Source organism: Mixophyes fleayi, chromosome 12 (genome assembly GCF_038048845.1).
Source record: "Mixophyes fleayi isolate aMixFle1 chromosome 12, aMixFle1.hap1, whole genome shotgun sequence".
Lineage (NCBI taxonomy): Eukaryota > Metazoa > Chordata > Amphibia > Anura > Limnodynastidae > Mixophyes > Mixophyes fleayi.
In genome coordinates, this window is record NC_134413.1 from 20,461,207 (window position 1) to 20,484,634 (window position 23,428).

The 23,428-nt window shown below is 42.0% G+C and overlaps 1 protein-coding gene across 1 annotated transcript in view; it reads left to right on the forward strand.

Annotated features, from left to right (window-relative positions):
• ESR2 (estrogen receptor 2) overlaps positions 1 to 14,611 on the forward strand; it is a 99,773-nt gene extending 85,162 nt beyond the window's left edge. Inside the window, exons 5-9 of the mRNA XM_075193610.1 lie at positions 24 to 326; positions 1,624 to 1,762; positions 9,408 to 9,541; positions 12,050 to 12,230; positions 13,353 to 14,611. Of these exons, the coding sequence (XP_075049711.1) occupies positions 24 to 326; positions 1,624 to 1,762; positions 9,408 to 9,541; positions 12,050 to 12,230; positions 13,353 to 13,536 (941 nt within the window). The 3' untranslated portion in view covers positions 13,537 to 14,611. The remainder of the gene's footprint in view (positions 1 to 23; positions 327 to 1,623; positions 1,763 to 9,407; positions 9,542 to 12,049; positions 12,231 to 13,352) is intronic.
• The last annotated feature ends 8,817 nt before the right edge of the window (positions 14,612 to 23,428 follow it).

Consider the following 23,428-nt stretch of genomic DNA (forward strand, 5'->3'; position numbering starts at 1 on the left):
TTCTAAGTTCCATTTATTTTCAGGAACCAGGCGTGAACGTTGTGGGTACCGTATCATACGCCATCGGCGCCACTCGGAGGACCAGGTGCAATGTCTTGGAAAAAACAAAAAGATCATTGAAACTATAGGACGGGTGAAAGAGGTTCTTCCCAGCTCCATGGGTCCTGAGCAATTCGTTTTATCGTTAATCGAAGCCGAACCACCAAATGTTTTATTAATGACCAGTCCCTGCAAGCCCTTCACGGAGGCATCCATGATGATGTCATTAACAAAGCTGGCTGATAAGGAACTGGTTCACATGATAGCGTGGGCCAAGAAGATCCCAGGTATGAACTAGAGGATCCTTGTATGTTAGACAAATAAATGACTTATTTTGAAAACAAACAGGATGTGTTATGTATGGCTCTGATAAATGAGTAACATATAGGTTGTACCACTTCTGTTAAAATTCTTTGTACAATAAATTTGATCGCTGATTTTGCAACTAGGAAGCACTGTTCCAATGCTATCCATTAATTACACATTGGGAACATGTAGAGAAATAAGGATTTCTGTTAAAAATCTATCAATTGATCTCACTATGTTAGAAGTTGCAGTAACATCTCTCTCCAGCAGAGGGCACTTTAGATGAGTCTATCTAATTTTTGAACAATTACTAATGACGATATTAAGGGTGTGTGCTAATGTTAAAGAGGATTTCCACTCCAGGTAATTTTATTGGCCCTCCTAGTCTCTCATTAAATGGCCAAGATTTGTGCAAAGACTCATATCTAGGGCAGCAGAATTGCAAATAATTGAATACAGTTGTTGTTTCTTGCACTTATCTCTTTTAAAAAAAGAAATTGTGGGCTAGGATAGGGTCCTGGCGCTCTATGGCCAGGAGGAGAAGGGAAAAGGATAGGGGACAAATGCTGACTAGCACAGCGACAGCTTCCGTCATTATGTCCTATGTACTAGGGAACAATTCCCTAACATTTCTTCAGGCAATTTACAAACAGACGGGGGTACTGATGGTGGTGGGAGGTTTTGGCCACTGTACCTGTTTAACTGGTCATCGGCCCAATGCCATTCTAACCGTAGCAAGTTCCATGTCCGCAATCTGCTAGTCATGGAACGTAGAGGATATCCACTTTAATGGGGCACAAGAGACATGTATGTGCAGGGACTAGAGACATGAATGTACAGGGGCAAACATAGGCAAACCGAGGGGAGAGGGGGTTTCCTAGTGCCTGGAAACCCCTCTCCAAGCCTGGGCACTGTATAATTGAGGTGGCTGGACCCTGCCCCCACTGAAAAGGGAGAGCTGCGTACACTTAACAGTAGTGCACGCAGCATTGCCCATGTATATTATAGGGATAGGAAGCGGTGGAGAGCAGCCAAGCACTGTCTAATATTATAGCCACGCCCCCATCCATGCTGGTCACGCCCACTGGTGGCGTGGTGTGGAAACCCCCCTCTACAAATCAAGCATTTGCCCCTGACAAGATACATGAATGTGTTGGTGCAAGAGTCATGTATGTACAGATACAAGCGCCATGTATGTGCAGACAAGTCATGTATGTGCTGAGATGAGACATATATGTACAGTGTAAAGGACAGTTTTAAAGGATTTTGATCTTACAGGTTTTGTGGATTTGAGTCTAAATGATCAAGTTCGCCTGCTGGAGAGCTGCTGGCTGGAGGTTTTAATGATGGGACTGATGTGGAGGTCCATCGATCAACCTGGAAAACTTATCTTTGCCCCAGATCTTTCTCTTGACCGGTGAGTGGCATTATATGTCCAAGGGCCCAAGGACTTCTCATTAACTGATAATACCACAATTTTCATAACTCCTGGCTGCAACTAACATTATGGAGTTTTAGTCCAAATGTGGAAAGAGCAGACTATTCCCAATACATGAAATGTCATACCATAGTCATATGCAATGCGTACAGCTAACGCGTACAGCTAACGCATACAGCTAACGCGTACAGCTAAAGCATACAGCTAACGCATACAGCTAACGCGTACAGCTAAGGCATACAGCTAACGCGTACAGCTAACGCGTACAGCTAATGCAGCCACTCTGCGGCCTAAACTGGTATTCACCATTCACAAAAATACAATGTATCAATGCATTCAGAAGTCTTGCTCATTAAGAAATTGATTTTAGTGTTGTTTATAAGGATTTATTTTAAATGAGATGCTTCCATACAAAACAATGTTGTTTCCTGGCCAAACTAACTGTGGTGCTCCCACATCCGAGTCCTACAATGTAGTGTCCTACTTCTGAAATTACCACAAAAAAGACAGTGGGGTTATCCACTTAGAACAAGCACACGTCAAGCATATCGGTATTTACCATAAAGGCCGTTGTTTAGGGCAGCACTTTTTAGGTGGGTAGCGTGAAGTTGGTTTATATTATTATCATCATTATCATCATTTGTTTATATAGCGCCAGCATATTCTGTAGCGCTTTACAATTGGGAACAAATACAGTAATAAAACAATACTGAGTAATACATACAGACAGAGAGGTAAGAGGGCCCTGCTTGCAAGCTTACGCTCTATAGGACAATGGAAGTGTGATACATGAGGTTAAATGCTAGGGGCAGCACGGTGGCATAGTGGTTAGCACTTCTGCCTTACTGCACTGGGGTCATGAGTTCAATTCCCAACCATGGTCTTATTTGTGTGGAGTTTGTATGTTCTCCCCCTGGTTGCGTGGGTTTCCTCCGGGTGCTCCAGTTTCCTCCCACACTCCAAAGGTTAGGTAGGTTAATTGGCTGCTAACAAGTTGACCCTAGTCTGTGTGTCTGTGTGTGTTAGGGAATTTAGACTGTAATCCCCAAAGGTGCAGGGACTGATGTGAGCGAGTTCTCTGTACAGCGCTGCAGAATTAGTGGCGCTATATAAATAAATGGTGATGATGATGATGCTACATCATATTGGTCCAGCCAGAATGCAAAGGTAAAAAGTGCCTAGTGGGCGATATGATCCAATCACACTGCAATGTTGTTCAGAGGGTTGTTGTCTTGTGTGAATATTGTAAAGGGTGGTAATAGGGTAACCTTCAGAGGTTAAGAAGGGTGTTGAGGAATATTATAAGCTTGTCTGAAGAGGTGGGTTTTATCAGAGAACACTTGAAGGTTTGAAGACTAGAGGAAAGTTTTACTGTGTGAGGGAGTAAATTCCACAAAGTGGGTGCAACCCCAAAAAAGTCCTGTAACCGGGAATGTGATGAGAGTGGGAGAGAGATGCAGATCTTGTGCAGAACGGAGGTGTCGAGTTGGGAGATATTTTGAGACAAGTGAGGAGATGTATGTCGGTGCAGCTTTGTTGATGGCCTTGTATGTTAGTAGAAGAATTTTATGTTGGATTTGGTGAAAAACAGGCAACCAATGTAGAGACTGACAGAGTGACTCAGCAGAGGAATAACGGTTTGCAAAGAAAATCCACTACATGCAAAACAGATTGTAGGGGTGAAAGTGTGATTCAAGGAAGACCAGTAAGGAGGGAATTGCAATAGTCAATGCGGGAGATGAAGAGGGCATGAATTAAAAATGTATGCTTGTGTGAGATAAGTACATATTCTGGAAATGTATTTTAGATTTATGTGACATGATTTAGATATCTATGTGGTGAACAGGGGCGGGCTGGCCCGGGGGGCAGGGGGCAACGCCCCCCCCGGGCCGCTGGGTCAGACGGCTATTAGAGCCGGGGGGTAGGCCGGCCGGCCGCCCCTCGGATGCAAAAAAACATAGATTACCCCCCGCGGCCGCATCTGATGACATCAGATGCTGCCGTGTCAGCGCACAGGCGGCCGCATCACATGACAGGAGATGCGGCCACGTCATCAATGACGCGGCCGCATCCCATCATATGATGCGGCCGCCTGTGTGCCCCCCGGCCATCCCTCTCCTAGCCCGCGCCTGGTGGTGAACAAAGGACAGTTGTGAGTCAAGGATTACACCTAGGCAGAGAGCTTGCGGGGTGGGATTTATGGTCATATTGTCAACAGAAATAGAAATGTCAGACAGGAAGCTGCTGTTGGCGGGTGGGAATATTAACTTTTTTTTGAAAGATTGAGTTTCAGTTAGCAAAAGGACAAACAAGATGAAATGGAAGAAAGTTTATTAGTTTTCCTAGAGAAGTGGTGTAGATAGAGAACAGCAAAGGACCTAGGACTGAGCCTTGTGGTACTCCAACTGATAAAGAAAGCGGAGCAGAGATAGATCCAGAGAAATTAACACTAAAGGGCGATCAGATAAGTAGGATGAGAACCAGGATAGGACAGTGTCTTGAAGACCTACGGATTGTATTGAATTAAATCTTTGTATGTCATTTTGTGAATTGTTTTCATCTTAAGCATCGTGGATTTATTTTCCATATTAAATTATACTTAATAAGTTCATGTCTCTGTGTTCTTACAAATTCACATCAGACTTAGGTTGGTTTTAGAACACTACATACATTTAACAGAGGAAATCATTTGGTTTATGACTATGATCATCATCATCAATTTATTTATATAGCCCCAGCAAATTCCATAGCGCTTTACAATTGGGAAAGTAAATTAGATTAGTTTAAAGGGAAAACCGAAGGCTTCCTGAGTTGGAGTGTCAGCTCTCGACACCAAACCTTGGTAGTGGCATATTTAGCAAGGCAAAATTTGTGTGTGGAACAGACAATGATAGTTTTAATCATTTTTAAACAGACCAGGTGTTTGTTTTTTTATTAACCCTTTGTCACACGCGCTTCACGCAGGCTCAGTTGAGTGCTGGATCATGACAAACTTATTAATAATAATGATGATAAGTATATATGTTGTTTTTCTACTTATTTACATTCCACATTCATTTCCCAGTAAATGTAATGGCGATGGGGATTTTGGATAAAGGGGGTATGAGTATGTAGGGTGCATACCCACTAAATATCTGCATATTCACTCATAATCCTAATAGAATCTTAGTATAAGTTTCCAGAAGTTATTCAATAAGTCCAGCTCTGAATCTCAAAGAGAATGAGTCAATTTCTGATTCTCACTAGGCACCCAAATTACAGAAGGTGTGAAACTTTGCTAGCTCCTTGTAGATGTCAAGAACCCTACAAGAAGGAACATTGCTCCAGAAGGACTTAATGTTTCTCGAGCGCTCACAAGGCTTTTTTCTTTTTTTCTTTTTGTGCGAAATATAAATATCACAACTTTTGCAAAGGTGCTAATGATGACTCTTCTCGGTACATAAGACTCTCCACAATTTCATTACTTTTAATATGGCTCTAAATGAATAAGTCCGGATGTTACAATTAAAAGCCTTTTTTTTTCTGCAAAACCTAAACGGTAGATAACTCCGGCATGTCCTCTATGGTCCAACAATCTCCCGCTGTCCTCCCCAACACTTCCCTCACACCTCCAAGGGGTAAATGTATCAAGCTGCGAGTTTCCGGCGGGTTTGAAAAGTGGCAACCAATCAGATTCTAGCTATCATTTTGTAGAATGTACTAAATAAATGATAACTAGAATCTGATTGGTTGCTACAGGCAGCAACTCCACTTTTCAAACCCGCTGCTTGATACATTTACCCCCAAGACGTCTCCTACGTGTGACCTCAATACTTTGCACCACCAACCTCTCTCCCAACGTCATATCCTTCAAACTCTGTAACATGTGTTACAGTATTCCCACAGACTATTATAAAAAAAAAAGTATTTTAAATGTACTTACTTTTATGATTATTTTATTAAACTTTTAGTCTTTGATGGCACAATTTAGCGTCTATTCCAATGTATATTAAGGACACAACGTTGAAACGCTTGAAAAGAAAAAAAAAACAGGGCAAAATTACCGCTGCGTTCGATCTGCCCAAGCTAAACCCATGATCCTATCATCCAGACCCCAATCCACCACTCTACCGCACACCCATATTTGTCTAACCCATAGGTCATCCTAATATTCCACTTCCCTTTTGGGATACAAAATGTAACACTGTCTGCACAGTGTTACTCTTTTCTTTCATTCTACTAGTTTTCATGATAATACGGCATTGTGTTACTGTTGTTTAAGGAAATTCTAACTCACCTAGGCATAGCAAGCACCATTGTAACTTCCACTTAAAGTAATTAATGCAAATAAGCAGCGGACTAAGGTCTGTTGTGCGGAGTCTCCTGCGCTAGAGCCAGGTTTAGCGTGAGGCAGAGTAGGCTGTGCCTAAGGGCATCAGAGATTGCAAGACAAGTCTTCTCTCTTGCCGCAGTTAAATCCACATTTTTCTTTCAGTAGAAAATGAAAAATAAAAACAGAGGGCCTGATTCATTAAGGAACTTTGGAAAGAATTTGAGTAAGTTTTCTTACTTAAGTTTTCTGGACAAAACCATGTTACAATGCAAGGGGTGTTAATTAGTTTATTATTTTGCACATAAGTTAATTACTGTTTTTTTTTTCATGTAGCACACAAATACTTGATAGCTTATTTGTACACTGAAATTTAACGTTTATATTTGTGTGCTACATGAAAAACAGCCAGTATTTAACTTATGTGCAAAATAATAAACTAATTTACACCCCTTGCATTGCAACATGGTTTTGTCCAGAAAACTTGAGTAAGAAAACTTACTCAAATTCTTGCCTAAGTTCCTTAATGAATCAGGCCCAGAGAGAATGAAAACGAATTGGATGTATTAACTTTATGTCCTGGTCATGGAAGGGTTGTCTGAGCGACAGGCAGGCTCTGGTGATGTAAATCCATGTCCTTCCTGCCACACTGGGATGGGAGAATGTATGTGGGTGCCTTAGATGCCCATAGGCAAACAGAGGGGGGTTTCCTAGTGCCTGGAAACCCCCCTCCAAGCCTAGTGCACTGTATAATTGAGGTGGCTGGACCCTGCTCCCGCTTCACAGGGCTCTGTTTGAAAAGGGAGAGCTGCGTGCACCTAACAGTAGTGCACCCAGCATTGCCCATGTACATTATGATTATTGGAAGAGTTGGAGAGCAGCCAAGCACTGCCTAATATTATAGGCACGCTCCTATGAATGCTGGTCACGCCCACTGGTGGCGTGGTATGGAAACCCCCCTCTACAAATCCTGCATTTGCCCCTGATGCCCCCCCCCCACCAAAGTTCCCCTTTCCCCTTAAAAATGTAATAACCTTTGCAGAATCATAGAAGGAAAATACCCACTACATCTATTTCAGTATATTTTCACTTTAAGATCACTAAGTTTATTAAGTTTATCACCCAAAACATCTTATGTCATTCTGTTTTTAAAATAAAACTTATTATTTAAGTTCCCCATTGTGATCTAGTTAAAATAACATTTAAAAGAATATTTTTGTGGTTGTCTTGTGTGATCCGGCTGGTGATACCCAGAGCTCGATGTCAGGATAACAAAATCTTCTAACACTTTTAAACCCCAGTAAGAGCATGTACAAGCCGACTCATTATTTCTTCATTCGCTCCTAAGTTCTGCATCTCCTTCTGCCGTCCACAATATATTCCAATTTCCTTTGCATGACTTGCAAATTATATGTTTTTTTTGTCTTTTTAGTTTGACAAGTGTTTCCTTCTGTGAACCCTCTGCGGATGGGAATTATGTAAAATAGTCTTCAGTTTCTATGTTGTGTTAACGAGCGGGTCAATACGGATTTAGCAGCTGTTGCTTCAGTAAATATTTATTAAGACATCTCCATAAGAGGAAACATTTGGGAAATCACTGTGCATGTTTATTGATTTCATTATAATGTCTTTGTGTAAAGCTTCCTTAACAATACTGGACTTATTCCAAAAGTTAAAACTCAATCTTGTGTGTGAGTCAAGTTTTAGGGCTATAATTACAGATCTGTATGTATTGCTAGTGCTATATAATGGGGTAAAGCTAAGAAAACCGGCAGGGATGGCTGGACTGGGGTAAGGGGGCAAGTGCCTCAGCCGGTCCTCATGGTGGGCTTCAATTTTTTTTCCCTTTAAAATGTTCCCAACAGGCTGCTCAGCCGAATCTCACCCCCCTGGGCTAAAACTTGGCAGCCAGACCCTGAAAACCGGTATATAGGTAAACGTGTAAGATACCATATTTAGTACCAATAATATTCCATACTTGTCAACTCTCCCGGAATGTCCGGGATACTCCCAAAATTCGAGTCGGCCTCCCATACCCCCGGGAGAGAGGGCAATTCTCCCGATTCACGGCCGTCTCTGAAAATTAAATGGCGGGGATGGGGCTTAGTGGCACTGTGCACGTGTCATTGTGGCCGCGCCCCCTATTTTTATTGGCCCAAAAAAGTGATGACTGCTTTGGGGGCGGGGCTAATGACTCAATTCTTTGAGCCCCACCCCTAAACACACACACACACCTGCCTCCCGGACTTCAAGTTGCCAATGTTGGCAACTGTGTAATATTCCATCTCTCATTTTTCTAGTACAGTTAGGAAAATAAAACAATGTGTGGTTGCTATGGGTTACAAAATCTTTTTAACAAGGTTATCTTTGCACCACTTTTCATAAATGTCCCCATCTTTGTTTTCCCCTTTTCCACTTATACTCTATTTCAGAGGTGTCCAAACTCAGTCCTCAAGGGCTACCAACAGTTCATGTTTTCAGCCTGTAGAATCAGCTGTGATAATTAGTGACCCAGCAAAGTAGATTAACTCAGCTGCGCATGATTCAAGAAATCCTGAAAACATGAACTGTTGGTGGCCCTTGAGGACTAAGTTTGGACAACTCTGATCTAGATGTTAATGTTTTAAATGCAAAACAAAACAATATTATCAAATACAGAAAACATGACATGATGAGGATGAACATGGCGGCTGCGCATTTTCTGTGATAAAACCCTATGGGAGGGGGCGAAGGAAGATCTGCGATGTTGCGGTAACGCAGAGTGCCTTCACGCCCATTCTGGAGGCACTCCGTGCTTAATTGAATACGCCCCTAATATTGAGCAATATCTGTCTCTTATTGAATTCACATGAACCAGAGACCACCACCTGATACAGTGTAACTGCGGAATTGTACATCTTTGTGAAGATACCACTGTGCTATATTTCTTGCTGGGTTATACTGTGAGCTGTATTTGTTTCCGAGCTATACATACCGTGGAGTATTTATTCCACAGATTTACCACTCCTGCGCTCTACCTATATGATGGATTTGTTAAGTTTTGATCTTGTTGGGTCCACTTACGGTGCAAAGTTTTTTGTTGTTCCACTTTCCTGAGTTTGCTGTAAGGTGATGTCCAAGTTAAACATGGGAAGTGAAGATGTCATCCAGTTAACTATTCCCATAGCCCAAAAGTGCCCCCACTCATTGCCCAGACCCTTCACATACACACACTGTCCCCTCAGCTACAGGACACCCCAGCCTCGTGTTGGACACGGATCTGAAGGACCCACCAGGCAAGCCAATGGATAAAATGTCATTTTGTGTGTGTTACAGGGATGAAGGTAAATGTGTGGAGGGAATTATAGAAATCTTTGACATGCTGCTTGCTACCACTTCAAGATTCCGAGAGTTAAAGCTGCAACACAAAGAATATCTCTGCCTGAAGGTGATGATCCTGCTGAATTCCAGTGAGTGTTTAGAACTTACAATTGCTGTTGTCTTTGTATGAATGACTACAATATGGGGGCATTTAAGAAGCTGAAAAACAATGTCCTACAGCACATGCTTTGCATAATTTTTGGTGGTCCATTGGAGCGGAGGCATTAAACAATATTTTAAAGAATGTAAAGACTGTGAAATGCACATGTCTGCATAACTTAAAAAAATATCTCTTTAATTACTTACTTTTTTTAAACTTACTCCTAAACTACTGCATGGGTGATATTGTGTTGCCTTTATTTTAAGTGTTTGCTGATCTGTATATATTTACATTCATATAATGTGATTATAACATTTTGTATGGAATGTAAAATTCTAAATCTGTTTCACAATACCCAGGGCAAGTGTGCTCACTGTAGCTATGGATTGTGTGCCCTCAAACACACAACAGGAACTGGTATTATGGTCCTTTATGATCCAGTCAGGGTGTTACCCTACTTTAGGGTGGCAAACATCGACTCAAAGACCTGCTGACTTGTGCCTTTCAAGAGTCAGTGCTCTCTTGCTCCAGGTACGGCATTATCAGTCCAGCGGGAGATGTAACCCCAAGCATAGGCAAACTGAGGGGGGGGGGGTTCCTAGTGCCTGGAAACCCCCCTCCAAGCCTGGGGCACTGTATAACTGAGGTGACTGGACCCTGCTCCCGCTTCACACGGCTCTGCCTGAAAAGGGAGAGCTGCGTGCACCTAACAGTAGTGCACGCAGCATTGCCCATGTATATTATGGGATAGGAAGACTTGGAGAGCAGCCAAGCACTCTCTAAAATTATAGCCACGCCCCCATGCATGCTGGTCACGCCCACTGGCGGCATGGTGTGGAAACCCCCCTCCACAAATCCTGCGTTTGCCCCTGCCAAGCCAGAACTATTCTCCACTCCACTCTGAGCTCCATTCTCATCTCCACTTCTTGTTCAGGTCATGCCCCTTCGGATTAAGGGTAGAGGGAAAATATGATTCACCTACCAAACACACTAGTCTCAAGGACCAATCGCAGGATTTCTAGAGGGGGGTTTCCACGGCACGCCTCCAGGGGGCGTGGCTATCATTTTAGAGAGTGTTAAGCTGCTCTCCAACCCATTCCCATCCCTTTTAAATCGACGAGTAATGTAACGTACATGCAGCCCCCCCCCTTCACGAGCAGAGCATTGTGGGCCTGATTTCAACTTAAAATCAAAACTGCCCCACCGTAACCAGGACAGTTGGCAGACTGAACTGCCCCAAAATTAAATTAATAGCATTCTCATTTAAATAGAACTAATCCCCCAACCAGCATCAAAATAAAATTAATAGTATTCACATGTATTAAGTAGATCTATAGCCCCTCTGCCATCCCCAACATTACATTATTAGTATTCACATTTAATAGATATATTTCCCCCTATCTGCCCCAATATTAAATTAATAGTATCCTCATTTAATTAATAAAACCATTTCCTCCTAAACAGTCCAGCATATATATAATATTAAACATGTTTAATAAATGATCCTTCTGCTCCCCAAACTCGGTATCATGTTCTACTTTAAATAGGCCCCACCACTACCCCTGTATTAAATTAAATAATCCTCACCATTAAATAAATATTGTCCACCAAGAATTGAGCAGCTCCTACCCACATTACATGATTAGCCCCTACCTTCACCCCACCCCCTACCAGAACAACATTAATAGCCCTTTCACACCTTCCACCATACTTAGACTTGCCTTGAAAGCCCCTTCCCCTGACACCTACCTAGTGCCGTGCAATGCTGTAGCTTGCTGCCATCGCTGAATTTTCCACATGGGGGGGGGAATTGGGTGCGAGGAAAAATAGGTGGAGATTTCTACCATACTTCCCAGCAATGTGCATGCCGCTATGTCCTATACCCCATTACTGGCAGTGGGGGGAGAGATGGGCGGGCACATACAGCAGGGCATGGAATCAAGACAATCAGCGGCTGCATTAAGGTGACTGGTCCCGGGGGAGCGACCATCCACCGGGAGGTCTAAACTTCCCCAGCCTGGTTTCTGAAGCATCAAATTCCCAGGCCGGGAGGGTTGTTTCCAGGGATCTGGAAACCCGCGTAAGTGTGCGCCTGAGAGTGAAGTGCACAAGTAGGTGAATCAGAAGCGGGCTGGCAAATTTCAGCCCGGGGGGCACACAGGCAGCCGCATCACATGACACGCGATGCGGCCGTGTCGGGGGGTGGCCAGCCCAAAGAGCGGTCAGATTGAGCGGCCAGTGGGGCCGATGCCCCCCTGCCCGTCCAGCCTCTGGAGGTAAGCATGAATCCTAGATGGGTAAGGAAACCCATCACTATGTTAATTGTACAGAGCAACAATCAGAACAAAATTTTAGGGTTGGTTTACCCTTCTTCAAGTCAAGTTTACAAGTCCACAAGTCCCATATATGTATCAGAGCTGCCTAAAAAATTCTAATAAAACCATATTTTAATGTCTTAATATTTCATTGTGTGGTTTTTGCCATGTATTACCTTTAGGCATGTTTCCACTCTCCAGTTCAGAGGAGGAGTCAGACAGCGGCAGGAAGCTGCACCAGCTATTAAACACAGTCACCGATGGGCTGGTCTGGGTCATTGGCAAGAGTGGGATCCCTTTCCGTCAGCAGTCTACCCGCTTAGCCAACTTACTAATGCTTCTTTCTCATGTCAGACATGCCAGGTAGGACTAGTAATTACAATATTCCACCATGTACTACAGCAATTCGGTTTATTTACCAGGCAAAGCATCAATAAACACAATCAATACAGATCATTTTTAAATATTCTATTGAGAACCAAGTAATAATGACCACAGTGACCTCAGTCTTTTCTGAAGCCTTTTAAAGTGTGCATTACTTGTGTCTGCGCTGAAAGCAAATAGGTTTTCATGCTTTCATGCAATTAGCTTTTTTCAAATCAAGTGGCAAAGTGATAGAAGAGTACATTAGTGACAGGAGAGTACGATCACTCGTTACAAATGCAACACTATGAGCTACTTCAACATACTGCTATAGAGCTAAAGGGTTTTTATTGTTTTCCTTTAATTGTATTAGTCTCCCTTTAAAGTTTATGAGGATTAGCCATATGCCCATGTATACACTGGCACGTCGCCAACAGTGGTATTTTCCAACCTGAATCATGTAGCTTTCTGTGACTTTATTGGGCCAAGTAAAAATATATATAAAATATTTTTGCTTTGGGTATATACACAAATGCCCTCTTGTGTGATTTCTTTGCCATGCGCTGCTTAACAGTGCCAGCCTGGCACTAATGCACAGTGCACTACTTATACATTGGTTTTATTGCATTGTCATTGACCAGGCTAACTATCAGCGGAGACAACTAAAGCAACTATTGACCATTAGTCTATGTTAAAGGCTGTGTATTACTGAGCTAAATAATTTAAACTAGCTGAACTATAGTTTATTAAGCAAACGATTAGCATTAAATGTGTCCCATTCCCTTGCTCAAAGCTGACATATCTAATTTTTTCAAGAGGCAAGTCTATTCTTTCTTTCCATGACCAGGATAGACACAGCAGCTGCTGCAATTGAAAAAGAATAACGTCAATGGGCATGCTCACTAATTTGAGCTTTTAGTCCATCGTATTACCTGTTTTTTGCTAACTTCAAGCTATTGAATGGGGGATACTGCTTGTGATACAGAGAAATAAATTTATACAGCAGAGCTGCTGTAGATTAAGCTTTAAAGTCACATAACAAAGTAACAATGTTCTTAGGGTACGTTGCGGGAATTTCCCGTATGCTTCAAACAATCCCTTTGTCAAAATTCTTGATTTCAGTAACAAAGGAATGGAGCATCTGCTCAGCATGAAGTGCAAAAACGTGGTGCCCGTGTACGATTTGCTGCTGGAGATGCTGAACGCACATACCCTACGGGACCAAAGGAAGCCGGTGTTAGCTGCAGGTTACAGTGCCAAAGCTCAGACTGATGGTAGAGACGTTGCCACTCACCCACCTCAATGATGTGCTAAGGACTGGTGCAATGTGATAATATGTGATTTGAACAAAGCCTGCATACGATGTGCCCGACGGCAGACCAGAGAGGGACTTATTATACAATGTTTGTCCTAGGATGCAAATGGAAATGATTTCATTCCGATTAAATTGGGAATTTATATGGATAGTTACTATGAGAAAATGAAACTTTTATTTATGAAATTCTCAGGTGAGCTTGCTCATTTTGCATGCACTCTATTTTGTACCTATAGGATTGGCAACACCAAGCCTTATGCACGTCTGCATAGTGTGTTGTGAGATTTAGCTGCAGATTAAAAAAAAGAATGCCAGTAACTTTCTTTGAATGGACTAAGGCAGTGAGCATTACAGCAGTTACACACAGAAGATGTGTACTGTGCTGCCAGATACAAACTGCACGTGTCTGTACCTCCATCTGGGTAATGGAGCACTAAGGTTTAACGGGCAGCTGGGAACATAATGAGACATTGACTGCTTTCATTACAGGTATGTGAAACTAGCTTCACTATCTTTAAGTAAGGTACAGTGAAATGTCTTGTAAAGTGATGGAAGAGCAAAGACAGTATTTTAAAGTTCACCTGTCACATACACTCAGTGGATTCAGCCATTCAATGGCCTTAAACTGTAATCATCAGAATGTAGCCCATCAATTTTCGGGAACTCGTGACATCTGGGGCCCTTTATTACTAATATGCATGGTGTTCCGGTTCCTTGATCAGCTGCATTCTTGAGAACCTCAGTACAGCCCAAAAAAATAACTGCCTCCATTCTATGCACTTGACAGGTGCTTTTTAATTTATAATCCAGAGTCCCGCTCCCCAAATTTATTCCACTTCTCTCCGAGCAACCTCAGAGAGGAGGTCAAGTGACAAGTGTGGAGGGGGAGGGGGGGGAATGCCACAATACATCTAACTTTGGCCCGGCCTCCTGTCATGTAATGCTGTGATCTCACCCATGCCCCACATGATGCGATACCCCACAAATCATGTCATTGATTCCACTATCCCGTCCACCTCACTAGGAAATGGGCAGGATGCAGGCGGACGGCCTGATCTCCTGGGGGTCCGGGAGAACTACAGGAAGTTCAGGAGTCTCCCAGAGATTCTAAAATGAAATGTATATGTAAAATATATGAAAATATTTTATTAACCGCAAACATTTAAAGTTGCTAAATGTTGCTAGAACTCAGTGAGAGGACATTTACGACCTAACAATCTATGGATGGTATCAGGCGCCTGCCTCTACGTGAGCCAAAATGTTGTCTCATCTCACTGAGTATGATGTTCTAGTCCCAGTTATTCACTAGGTGAATCACAAAAATGATAAGATTGCCCTGGCTGAGAGCGTGCCAAAAATAAATCAATAATTTTAAGGGATAGACACTTGGAGCCGGACTCATCAAGGCACGCATACTGAGCACTGCCTGTGTGTTTGTTTAATAACGCACGTAAATCGGCTCTGCGTACTCCTGAATTCAACAAGGAACGGATCTCCGGATACGAGTGCTGATGAATTCAGGTGTTAGGTCTGCTCTGCTCTACTACACAAGACACTGCAGGATACGTCCAATACCTATGAGTAGGGTTGCCACCAAAAATTGCTGGGCCCAGTACAAATGTAAAAGGCAGGGGCCCCCCTCCTTCCTTCTCTCACCCCACCCTCATTTTAAATTACTTTCTACCCAACATTTGACCCCCCCCACACATTCTCAACAGTCACCCCTCCATCTCCGGTTCCATCATCTTCTTGCTGTCTCCTTTCGGCTCCCCTCTAGTGACAGCGCTGTGACGTTATTAATTACATGACGTCAGCGATGCAGCAGGATGTCTCTCTGTCCAGGAGCCGGGGCACCTGGGACTGGAGCAAATAGCAGCATCTGTGGGGCCCAAACATCTTGGGAGCAGAGGCAGACATGCTGCCTATGAGGGGGCCCGCTACCCTATCCTTAATTACTCACAGAGGTCTCTGCCCACCCCACCTCTCAGGAGCAGCTGCTGTCTAGAAATGGGGCCCGCTACCACCCTTACTTCACTGTGGATTCCCCCTCCCCTAATAAATTTGTTTGGTCCCAGGGCTGGTGGGGCCCCACTCTGCTGTAGGGCCCCATACTGCTGTACTCCCTGCACCCCCCTGATGGCGGCCCTGCCTATGTGGAGTATACATTCGCAAAAGAAAGCACAGAAAAAAAAATAATGACAAAATAGTTAAATGACAAAATAGTTAAAAAAAAATAATTATACATTTTTTCCATAAAATACATTTATTAGGGTGTTCTTAATGTCTACTGAGCATAAAATACATTTTTACAGCTGCTTGTGATTGCAGACACATGTTATAGCATGTATACAAGACTGTCCACACTACTGATCAGGACTTAGACTAGTCCTGTAGCTGGAGAAAGAAAAATGGCAGAAATACAAGTACTTGAGAGATACCCAGAGCTGGATTCGGATGTGACTGTGGCGCTCCAGTTTGGCACGCCCTTACTGTACATTGACTAAGGGCGAATGCCCCTTCTTGCTCCGCTCACTCCCAGAAATCATAGGCTGTAGTAAGTGTCCTTTGCGTATGTAGATGCAGTGAACATTGGCGTATGTCCTGGCTCTGGGTATGTACAGAGTGATTTTGCGTAGAATACACACAAACTCGGCAGATACAGATGAATCTGGCCCTTGGCCTCTTACTTTCATGAGCAAATAATAGTAAAAAATAGTTAAAGGTAAAATTAACATTTTGAGAAGCAGAACTTTCACTTACCTTTACCCTTTTGCACCCATAGGCGGAAGGAACCACAGCTCATGCAGCACTATATACATGCAAACCATTGGGTAAATGTGCAATTTTATGCCAATTAGGAGAAAAAAGTTTGGTGCTAAACAATGCTTTTTTTTATTAAGAAAAGGTACTTGCACCCTACTTTGTGCAGATCCTCCGCACTTTGCTATCTCTCGTCTCACCTATCCCTTCTCTTCACTGCCCCCCCTTTTTTCATCTTCCTTGCTGTGGCCCCCTTTTCCTCTCTCTTTGCACTTTCTGCGAACATTGGCTCCTTTCCTTACATCTTCACTAAAACTATCTCTCTCCCAATCCAACCAAACCCTCCATCTCCCAATCTACCCAAACCCTTCATCTCCCAATCCACCAAAACCCTCCATCTCCCAATCCACCAAAACCCTCCATCTCCCAATCCACCAAAACCCTCCATCTCCCAATCCACCAAAACCCTTCATCTCCCAATCCAACAAAACCAGGCCTTCTCCTCTGATCACTGTGCGATACAACTGCACTGGGATGAGAAGGACATATGTCCTGATTCACGGCACAGCTCGCCAAGAGATAGACACCATGGTCATATTATTTGAAAAAGTTGCTAGAATGCCATTGTGCAGTGTGCCGTAAAAAAGCACAGATGCCAAATGAGAGGCTTTACACTGCTCCGTTTCATTAATAATCTGAATTTGAAACGGTTTATCATTGTAGCTCTATTCCCCTACACACTTTTTAACCTCAACAGCTTCCCTTGTAATCCCCAACTCGCCTCTCAATTCATCTGTTTATTTAATTGTCTCTCGTTGATGATTTCTTTGTGTAGGCAAGTTGTCAGCTTTATCGCCAGAAACATCAGAGTGAGTGAATGAGGCACATAGAGTACAAACTGGTATCCATGAGACCAGCTGTCCTCTCATGGTCTTGCCTGCACATTGCTGCTCTTTCATCTTGAAGCCAGGCTCACATTAAAGCACCCTGGGATTATCTTGCACTCTAATTCCAAACCGAGTTTTGTCTTTTGTCTTTATAAAAGTGTTGTACACTTTATATTTTTTTTCCCTTGCGCCGCGCCCAAAAGCATGGTAGATGAGGCAGTATCCATATTTCACGTCTGTCTCTGCCATTTTCTAAGAAACAAACAATTGCTCAAACACTTTTAAATAAAGTCTGTGCAGATTTGCTATAACCCTGAAAGGGTTTGACCCTGTGACATTGTTTGGTTAGACCATATTTGCCAACTTTTTAAATCTGTATTCCAGATCGGAGTACAGATCATGTGACAGAGGTGGCGTGATGACGTTATTATATCACTATAGCCCCACCCCTACCATAAAATACAAAAATTCACGGTATTGAATAGCTGGGGTCAGGGCTTAATGATGCAATTAAGCCCCACCCCCCACTATTCAGTGCCGTGAATTTCGGCATTTTACAGGGTCCGGGAGGTTTTCCTACTCTTCTGGGAGTCCAAGAGGACTCCCTGAAATTCCGGGAGCCTCCTGCACATTCTGGGAGAGTAGGCAAGCATGGGTTAGACCAGTGTTGGCTAACCTGTGACACTCCAGGTGTTGTGAAACTACAAGTCCCAGCATGCTTTGCCAATATATAGCAGCTTATTGCCGTAAGGGTATGCTGGGACTTGTAGTTTCCCAACACCTGGAGTGTCACAGGTTACCCAACACTGGGTTAGACCTTGAGTGTCTGTATAAAAACAATCCAACACATGTATGTGAATGAGATGAACATTGTATGACTAGGTTTTGATAATTCTAGAAGACATAACAGTTTGATACAATTTTGACATCTGAAATAGAGTTCTCACTTTTCATAACACCATGCTGTTATTTTGATTTTATGAAAAGTAAACAGACGTCCTACTTTGGCCAAATGTTGTTCTCTAATGAGCTGTTCCTTTACTTTAACCTATTTCCTACTGTCTGGTATAGATTGGGTGGTCCTGCCCTAACAAACTCCGAATCCATCAAGTTGTATATAAACTTGTTTTTAACAAAGGGGGAGATGAACTGAACATAACTGTGATAGGTTTAGGGCTTGTGTTTGTAGCCTACTGAACCATAGCTGGAGTATCTTCTGTAACTGAGGGTAGACTATCTTGTAAGATGGTAACCCTGGCAAGTGGTGGAAAATGTCATCTGAATTGTAATAAAGGACGTTGTTTGGGTGCATTGTTACATGGAGTAATCTGTACTTGTTGGTGAATAAAGCATAAACACTAAGGCTGGGTACACACTAGAGAAAATCTCTCCCGATGCGATATCGTTAATGATTTTACCAATGACAAAGTCCCGATCAACATGCAGAGTCATGTGTACACACTATACACGTTTTACAAGATTTACCTTCAGATCTGTGCTCTTCATCTGTCATGACCATCGGCTGAGAAGATTGTGAATCTGCTGGTCGTCAGTGCATACACACTGCAGAATTGGAACGCCATCGTTCAACGGGATTTTTAGTCTGTTTATAAAATCAAATCAAATGATACGATGTGCTTGGGAACGGTAATCGTTGATCATAGGTTGCGATATCGGCCAGAACAGTCGTTTATCGTGTGATTGGCCTGATAATCGGGTGAAAAACCTGTAGTGTACACCCGGCTGAACGACTGTTCGGCCCGATATCGCATTAGTGTATACGCTCCCGCAATCAACAATTATCATTCAAAAGCTCATCAGATCGTTTGGTTTTATAAACTGACTGAAAATTTTGTTTAATGATGAAACAATGTGGTTCCAATCCTGCAGTGTGTATGCACTCATGACCGGCAGTGTCCATAGATCTCTATGGAGTGTACAGAGTCACAATCTATTCAGCCGATGGTTATGACAGATGAAGAGCACAGATGTGAAGGTAAATCGTGTACGATGTGTACGTATAAATCAGCTGCTGATCGGGACATTCAGTCGTTGGTAAAATCATTAATGATAACGCATCGGGAGACATTTTCTGCAGTGTGTACCCAGCCTTACACTGATAAACTATTGAGAGGAGTAGTAACCATGATTAGATTGTTCCATGTGAAACAAAAGTCTGAATTTGAATAACCTGCTTGGAAATGTAATTTTTACATTTAGTCATCCCCAGGATAAGAAGCCCCGGGGCATGTTTGCCCCCACTTGTAGGCTACTCAGCAAAAGTATATAATATTACTGTTTCAAGCATATACAAGGGAAATAACTTTAAGACGTTAATCGTTAAACTGAATAAAAGACACTTCAAATGTATCCTATGATCTAGAAGTAACATCCAAAGCACAATATCTTGTTCAGCCTCAATCTATAGTTGATGACAGTGAGAGAGTAAAATTGAAAATTCCATAAATTGCAAAATATATTAAGATGTTAAACACCCTTATTCACCAGCAATCATAATATAAGCAAAAAATGGGCTCTGTAAATCACAACCATATACCTGATATGTGTTTGATGGATGTCATTTTACACTTGATATTTAATAAAACTGATGGTTCTATTCTGCAGTCTACAGGATACCTTGTGATCTGCTTATCGCATTTAAGAATGATGGATATAATATATCTTAATATACAGTATTAGATGAGGTCTGGCCAACCTATGGCTCTCCAGGCGTTGCGAAACTACAAGCCCCAGCATGCTTTGCCAGTAGTCAGTCAGTAGCTGGCAAGTGCCAAAAAGCTCAAACAAAAAAGCATGGTATGACAGTTTCCCCTTCAAACATGCAGTAACATTACCTCAGAGTAAATCAAATCGGTACAGTCATTTTCCGTTTATAAGTCTGCAAGCTCATCATTTAAACCCACATTAAAACCTCACAGCCACAACTGAGGAACACAGCTCTACCCTGTATGTGATTGGAAGTAACAAAAAAAAAATCTATTCCCAATAGAAAGGTCTGGCCAGCTTCTAAGGGGTAAATGTATCAAGCTGCGGGTTTGAAAAAGTGGAGATGTTGCCTATAGCAACCAATCAGATTCTAGTTATCATTTATTTAGTACATTCTACAAAATGACAGCTAGAATCTGATTGGTTGCTATAGGCAACATCTCCACTTTTTCAAACCCGCAGCTTGATTCATTTAACCCTAAGTGTGCATCAGCAATGGTCTAACCTTTAGCATGGAAATTTAGAAAGATATATGCAGAATTGTAAGTGGTTTAAAGGTTATTTTTTCCAAACTGGGGGTTGGGAGGGGTAAATCGCCACAAAACTACTTGATTGCTTAAAGTATTTTTTTTTTCTCTCTTTTTGAAAAATATATCTTTTCTTGGCAGCCAGCCTCGAAATGCCCAAACACAGAAATTATAACTTTCAGCGGTGGTAAGTCTATTCCCTGGCACCAGCAGGTGACTGTCTAAACAATCAGGGCACATTATGCTCTGCGTTTTGGGGCTTTTAGCAGACTGTACATTTTATTGTGAATGACATTTAAAAACAATACAGCTTATTTTAGATTTTTTTAATTGAATATCTAAACGAGCTGTGATAAATCTACCTCTGTTGTAAAGAACAAATGTGTGATTCAGCTGCTTTTTGGGGGGATATGGGGAGTATAAAAGAAAAGATTATGTATTATTTTTTTTTGTATTGCTTTTTGTCATATTTGGTAAATGTTAAAAAAAATAATATATTTGACTTTAAAGATGTAGATGTACAGTATGTTCAATATTAAGCTTAACTGAGATGTGCCTTTTACCTTAAATATGACTTTTTTCAATGTTTTCATTGCAAACATTGGTGCAGATCATTTGAATAACAGTGCGTACATGTATTGTGTAAAGGAATTAAATGCTTTAATTGTCTGAAATTGTCTTTGTCTTTATATCAAGAAAGATTAAGCTGCAGTGACCTGTCCTGACACATATTTTTGGCACATATTTTTACGTGGAACACCAGATTTTCTGCCAGTAGCTGCATTTATCATGATGGTGTTTGCTGATGCCAAAAAAGTGTGATTGATGTAGCAAAATTAATGCTGATAGAATGTACTGTGAGCAACCTACCAAAGTATCCAATGCTCTATGTCAGTGCCAAAAATGAATTATGGAATCATGTTATTTACATTACTCAAGTCTGGGCAGTCTGTCGCTCAACTTCACTGTTTTACTAATTGACAGATTCCTTTTTTTTCTCTTTGATCCACTCTCTCTTCCTCCAAAAGTAAAAAGTTGCTCTCACCACCGAAACTAATCAAGCAGTTAAGTGTGCCTGGGATTGGTAAATACAGGTCATAAGAAGATGTTCTCCCATTTCGACTTTGCTTAATGACTGCAGATTTAGGGGTAGAGGTGTTACCCTTAGCACCCAATCAGATTCTAGCTATGATTTATCTTTTACAGTGGTGGGCAACAGGTGACCCACTGAGCTCTCCATCTGCAGCCCCCAACCGGCTGCTACCAATCATATCACAGCTTCCGTATCACGTGACCACTTCCGCACCGTGCAGGGAGGTCACATGGCATACCTGGCCCGCCACCTCTTTTACATTGCCCTTGACAGATCTAGTGATAGAATTCTGAATGGTTGCTATGGGCAACACCTCCACTTTTCCTTTTTAGAATGTTTAATAAATATATACTGCTAAGAGAATATTCACCTTGTGCTAAGGACAACTAAATACACACGGTTAAGGTTACTGGACTTTTAATAGTTTTACAATGAAGGCAGTAGGAGAAGTGGCGGTATGGCATTCCAAAATATACACTCACTTCCACCACTGCCCTATATATTAAGGATTTATTCTCAGGGCATGAAGTTATTCTGTATGAGGAACCTCATTTCTCTGTAAATTTAAATATATTAAATAAGGTAAAATAATGTCAGCCGTAGCCTTCAATCGGATGATGACCCAAATGACAAATTATAAAGAAAAAATAATACATTTCACTATATATTGTAATAACTATGGCGTGAATCATTTCTTAGACATGGGATCTTATGAGTTCAGCAAGAACAACAATATATTTTGGAACTGTGGTGCACCCTGCTGATGGTTTAGGAAGACGTAAAACCAACGCATACCTCATGCAGACCAAACTATAGTATTACAGGACTGTGGTGTGAAGATAGCCACAAGCTAAGACCTAATTGTGGCCTGTGCTCCGAACAACTGTACTTGTGACCACTTTGTTCACATACAAAACAGGTCTAGACTTCAGGGAGTGAGGCCAAATAATCTAAACACCTGGGATCTGCAAAAGTGCATTTAATGGTATTTGAAGTATGTAGGTCAGTGTAGGACCTGCATACAATGAGGTACCCTTGACGATAGGATGCAGGCTTAAATGCTTTGCTCAAAATATTAACTAAGACCTCATGTCTTCATTTTGCTAGACACACACAGATTTGCAGTGGCAAGGACAAGCAATGACAATAATTACTATAATAACTCTTAATGTCACATTTTTGCAGGGATGCAAATGATTAGACACTTACAAAAAGTCAAAGCAGAAGGCAGAAATATAACGTGACTGTCTGCAGTGTCCTAGGCGATACATGAGTCACATGCATGAGAATAACTGATAAAATTGGGTATTCGTCAGTACATTAAAAGACGCTTGGCCTTAATCAGATTTCTTTTAAGATGCATCCGGTAGGTAAAAGGAACTATTCCTTAATTTAAAACCAATCCTCTGCCACCCCCCCATCAATGTTTGCGTTTCCATATTTTCGAATCTCTGCTCCACTTGGATTTTTAAAAGGGTCACGACAAGATGTGTCACTCATTTACTTTTCATTAAAAATCAGCCATGTATAGCAAAATGAAGGCATGAACGAGCGCTACCTATGGTGAAGACATGAAGGGGGCTGGTACCACCCTCGTCTCTCCTACTCACATATCCTCAAGCGTCCGTCCAATGAAGACTCATCCCATTGTCTTCAGCCGTTACCATGGGAATACATCAAGATCAAACCTTACTACGTTCTCACATGACTTCTGACATCGAGCCCCTATATGTGCACCACTGAGAGGCCAGCTGCACCATTATCAGTAACGTGTACTAACTATAGTGCATTACACTAGAGGTGCAAGTGCACAATTCCTTTATTTGCCACGTGTGTTATCCAGGATAGATTTTGTGTTAACTTAATGGTAACGTATATATCAGTGAAGG